We start from the raw sequence: 5,685 nt of genomic DNA, 5'->3' as shown, positions 1-5,685 counted from the left end.
TTTACCACTCTACCACCATGGCTCCTATAAATGGCTAAAGTGAAGATAAATATATATAAATATTTTCTTATTTTTACTTGCTCTAAAAGATAATTGATTGAACTAAAAAAATAGTAGAAGTGAGTATAGGGGACAGAGTAGTGGCATTGTGGGGTTTAAAGCATATGTAAAAGTGAAATATATGACAACGATAACCATAGCACACAAGGTCAGAGGAAAGAATTGGGAATATAGTCTTACATCATCCAGTGAAGTGATAAAATGTTATTTGAAGGCTGTTATTGTTGTGTGTCGTCAAGTTGATTATGACTCCTAGCGACCTACTTGACAGAATAGGGCTGCCCTATAGGGTTTCCTAGGCTGTGATCCCAGAAGCAGATAGCCAGGTCTTTTCTCCCATAGAGCCACTGGTGTGTTCGAACCACTGACCTTTGGGTCAGAAGCCCCGCACTTTAACCATAGTTAATTTAAGATATATATTGATACATATTGAAAATCTTGATTGCGGCAGTAGTTACAAGACTGCATTATATTTGTCCAAACTCAAAGAATTGTACACTTAAAGAGGTGAACTTTCCCAGATACATATTATACCTCAAAACACCTGAGAGTTCTTTTTTTTTTCTTTTAAAGGGAATTGTCATGTACAACTTACCTTTTTTATCTTCTTGATTTTTCTTCTTCTTCTTCTTCTTTTTTTAACGGTAACACAGCTCTGATAGCTGATGATGAGAAATCATCTTCCTGTGTTCCCTAAGCTTACCTTTGCCTTTACTTTATGTGACACCAAGGTTTTTATTTCTAAAATCTGATGGTGGAGTTCTTCTCATAATAAATATACAAGCACACACACACACCCCATCAAGAGTTAAAATACACAGAAAGCCATGACTGTTATAAATGTGACATAAAGAGGAGGAGGTTTTTTGTTTGTTTGTTTTTTTCCTGTTTATGTATAGATATTTACATATAAAGGAGTGCTGGTGGCGTGGTACTTAAGGCATTTAACTGCCAACCAGAAGGTTGGTGGTTCAAACCCACCAGCCATACTGCAGAAGGAAGATGGGGCAATCTACTTCTGTAAAGATTTACCACCTCAGAAACCCAAAGAGAGTCACTGTGGGTCAGAATTGACTCGATGGCAATGAGTTTGGTTTGGGTTTATATAAGATGGCACAACTGACTCAGATCACACAAATGTAAACTAATCACTCAGTCTGTGATACAACTGAAGTAGCACATACAACATACAATATAACACATACAATATTTGCATCTGTATCATATCACTTTCTATAGCTTGGTGCCATAGACAGGTAAATTCAAAACGGTTTTGAAAAAATTTTGCCACGCATACTGGTATTCTCTCTATTCTTTATACTCATTAAGGTTCTCTCTGCCTTTAGGACCATTCCATGTATCATGGAACGGTCGATCATTCATAGCTTCTATAATATAAGGTGTATTCGTGTACATTTTTAAAAGCTTATGCCCCAAACCTGGATAGATGAATTAGAAGAAAAGCTCATTCTGGGCAGATGTAGCCCACAGGGTGCAAAGTTCAGCAAGCAAAAGGCACCTTGTCTGAGTTACAACGAATCTCCTTCCTCTAGGCGTTTATCAGGACACCTCTACATAACTCACAAGTAGAAGACCTATGGTCAGTCTAGAACATGGATTGGCCGAGGAACAGTGGCCCGGTTTTTGAGGAACAGGCCTGGGAAGGGGAGCACTACGTCTTTAAAAACCTGAGATTGAGACAATGGCAACCTCTCGTATTAGATTGTGCGGGGAGAGAACCTGATCAAAATGACCAGGCTACTAAATCGTCCCCCCAGCCCTGCCACAGTTAACCCCTAACACTGTTACTGCCTCTACCTGTTGTTGTTGTTGTTGTTATGTGCCCTCGAGTCGGCCCTGAATCATAGCAACCCTTCCTTGGGCTTCTGAGGTGGTATCACTACAGAAGTAGGATTGCCCAACCTTCCTTCCGAGGAGTACCTAGAGGCACTAATATTATCCTACACATCTTGGTCAACTCACATTTATCCTCATGGTATCAGTTTCAATGTCATTACCTCCGGGAGGCCAACACTGACCCTTCAACATATACCTAAATGAACTCCCCCTGTTCTACACTGGCATCTAACTTGGAATTTTCTTACAGAGCATATATTACTCTTGTCAATACACAATTATTTGTGTGATTATTTATGTAATATATGTGCTTTCCTTGCCTCACACCACCCTCCAGGCATACACATACTTAATCACTTACTCATTGCTAGACTATAAGCCCCAGAAGAGCTGGTTGTCTCTTTTGTTCATCAATTTATCCCCAGAGACTATCACAGTGCCTGGCACATCCACAAACCAAACCAAACCCACGGCCATTGAGTTGATTCAGACTCATAGCAACACTATAGGACAGAGTAGAACTTTCCCATAGGGTTGCCAAGGCTGTAAATCTTTCCAGAAGCAGACTCTCTCCTCTTTCTCCTGAGGAGCAGCTGGTGGGTTCGAACTGCTGACTTTTGGTTAGCAGCTGAATGTTTTGACTACTGCATCATACTTGGTGCTTAATAAATAATCATTAAATAAATGCATAAAATTTTTGTTAGATCCTTCAGAAACTCTCTCTCACACATGTATACCCAATGCACACAGCATGAAATAGAATGTATTGGAAACTTCCCACTTTTAATATTCAGTTTAAAAGTTGAATGTGGGTAATTAGAATGATATGGATACACAACATAAAGCAAGTGATAGTTTCATTTGGGTGCATCTTATTTGAATTTGTTACTTTTTTCAATTGGTAATTTTATCTTATTCTCTTTCTGCTAGCAAATTTTAGATCCTATGTGTAGTTGTTCTCAGAAGGAAGGTTGGGCAATCTACTTCCATAGTGATAATGCCTCGGAAACCCAAGGAGGGGTCGCTATGAGTTGGTCCGACTCCACGGCACATAACAACAACAACAACAACATGTGCAGTTGCTTGGTTCACTACAGATTTGACAATCCATTCCCTTTATAATAATAAACAATAATTCTTACACATGTCATTAAAACAATCAAACAAAAAACAAACTCACTGCCATCGAGTCAAATCTGACTCACAGCGACCCGTCTTTGGGTTTCTGCCATTGAGATATCTTAATTTGATTCCTCTCTCAAGGTGAGATATTGTATTTTACATTATTTGACTTGCATTTTGGGATTTTGACTCAGAATTATTGTTGCTATTAGAAAATGAAGGATGAATAAACTACCTCCACTTACCAAATAGATTCTGCCATAAGTACCAAGGCCAATGGTTTTATCCAGTGAGAATATTCCAGTTGGATCCTGCAAAAAGTATAACAAAAACTGTCAGTTTGTTGGGAAAATAGCTAAGCATTCAACTATCTTGAATGGTATTTTCAATCTGCTTTGTTCCTTTGGAAATTCCATGGGAAGAATCTGAAACATATTTAGCAAAAGAATAGACATGTCACAATCTCCTCGGACTGAGTATAGTCCTTTATCAAAAGGAAACAATGGTATGGACATTAGGTGGTTGTGTAATGAATTACCATGAAGTTTAAAAATACATACAATTATGTAAAGCTGAAGCATATTCATGATGTCATTAGAGAAAGAATTAAAATAGAAATAAACTCTTTTCATTGCAATTGAAGTACTCTTTTAATATCCATCTTTTGAGTGCTAAGCAGATAGGCAGGAAGTTTTACATATAGCAGTGATGAGTAAATAGTGGAAATAAGGTTCAGATGATTTATTTATGTAATAGAAACTCCAAAGGAGCATCGTCTTTCTAAATATAATTAACAAAGGTATATCATGACATTAAAAGACCATCATTTGAAAAAAACAAAACTGTTGTTGTTGTTATTTGCCGTCGAGTCGGCCCCGACTCATAGCGACCCCTCCTTGGGTTTCCGAGGCAGTATCACTACGGAAGTAGGATTGCCCAACCTTCCTTCCAAGGAGTGGCTGAAAACAAAACTAGACGATGTTTTTTGTCTATTTATGTTAATATTTGTGTGAGCTGAGTATATTACCATGCCATACATTTACTGATTTTTTTTTTTCTGTTTTAATCCCATATGTGGCGTTATAAGAGAAAAAAATAACATGTTGTTTAGGGATAGCTTCCTAAGGCTTCCATATCCATCTTCAAAAATTGTTTTCTTACCTTAAAATATGAGTATTCCTTTCTTATTCACCACAAAACATGGTTTCTTGAGTTTTATCTCTGTTTCAATTTTCACTCTACCAGCCTCTTTTGCCAATTTTAGCCAAACTTATATGAGAGATGAGTACTTACTTATTTATATATAATATGCCAGGGACATTGGCAAGTTTATGGATATTTGCATGCCTTATAGGAAGCATATTTTATATACACAAACATTTTTATCATCTTTAAATGTGAGCTAAACGGAAAAACCATTGAGCTTATGCAAAGTATATGACTGAAATTATAGACTACTTAAAATTGATGTGACATTTGCATCATGTAGCAAAACTGTCATAGGAAAATGACACAGTTCTGGGATTACTTCACTCAACAAGTACTCAACTGGACAGGGTGAGGAAACTTGAGTTCTAGCCCCAGCTGTGCTGTTAATTATCTACATGAGCGTCATTTACTCTCTGGGACTCAGTTTTCTTACAGATAAAATGAAAGTGTTCAGTTAGGTGATTTCTCAGCTCCAAAAAGCTATAGAAAAGAAAAATCAGATTTCACCATTGTAAAATCCAGATGTTTCCAGTGGACTGATACAATTGTTAGATTAAGCAGCAACCTATTTCCTCAAAATTATGATAAAAATTAATGTCACAATCCTTGAAATAGCATTAATAAGCAAATAATTCAGGGAACAGATGCCTACTGAAGACATAAATGTTATTAAAAATTTTATTTTGAGAATTCTAGAGAAGTAAAATTGTTTGTAAGATTGTTACAGTGTTCTTTTGTTTTAAGTCATTGAGAGATTTATAGGGAAATGTTAGTCAACAAAGGAGTTACTAAGGATTGGCTTGAAGACTTTATCACTTTGGCATATTTCTTTGGAGGATATCATTGAGGGATTTATATTAGAAATTATTAACTCTGGAGAAATAGCCTCTGGCCATCTGTCAAAAGAATCAAATATGTTAGCAGATTCCTACTGGTGAACCATTCTTTGTTATCATCAATGCTACATTTTAGCTAGAAAAGACAACATGTAGTAGAGAATTACTGTATTGTTTGTTCAACCTTTATGTCTGAATCTTTAAGCACAAACAATGTTTGTTGCATTTCTTTAATCATTTTTTTCTAGCCCTCAATAACATAATACTTTACTCAGATGTGGACTCAAGTATCTATCTAGTTACTGGGCAACGTTTTGTTCTGTTATGCATAGAATCACTACAACTTGGAGCCAGCCTGATGGGCACCTAATAACAACATCTAATTACTCAAAAGAGATACCAAGGAAAAGAACTGGGATGATAAAATATCCGTGCAGATTCATAAAAGCCGTATTTTATCTACATTCAAGTTGTCTGGAAACATCTTCCTCCTCACAAATGATCACACTATCATAATTCTTCTGATGCTTACATTTAAGAAAGAGTTTTTAATCTACTTTTTTCTTAAAGGCAGCATGCAAAAAAACAAAAAACAAACAAC

At 36.5% G+C, this 5,685-nt stretch overlaps 1 protein-coding gene across 1 annotated transcript in view; it reads right to left on the bottom strand.

The window, feature by feature from the left end:
• Nucleotides 1-5,685, bottom strand: part of NRK (Nik related kinase) — a 243,831-nt gene that overhangs the window by 232,508 nt on the left and 5,638 nt on the right. Inside the window, exon 2 of the mRNA XM_007954223.2 lies at nt 3,285-3,350. Coding sequence (XP_007952414.1) covers nt 3,285-3,350 — 66 coding nt within the window. The remainder of the gene's footprint in view (nt 1-3,284; nt 3,351-5,685) is intronic.

The sequence above is a fragment of the Orycteropus afer genome, unplaced genomic scaffold (genome assembly GCF_000298275.1).
Source record: "Orycteropus afer afer isolate SDZICR_OR568_19922 unplaced genomic scaffold, OryAfe1.0 scaffold00447, whole genome shotgun sequence".
Taxonomy (NCBI): Eukaryota; Metazoa; Chordata; class Mammalia; order Tubulidentata; family Orycteropodidae; genus Orycteropus; species Orycteropus afer.
The sequence above is the reverse complement of the archived record's forward strand: the minus strand, read 5'-3'. Positions and strand labels throughout refer to the sequence as shown.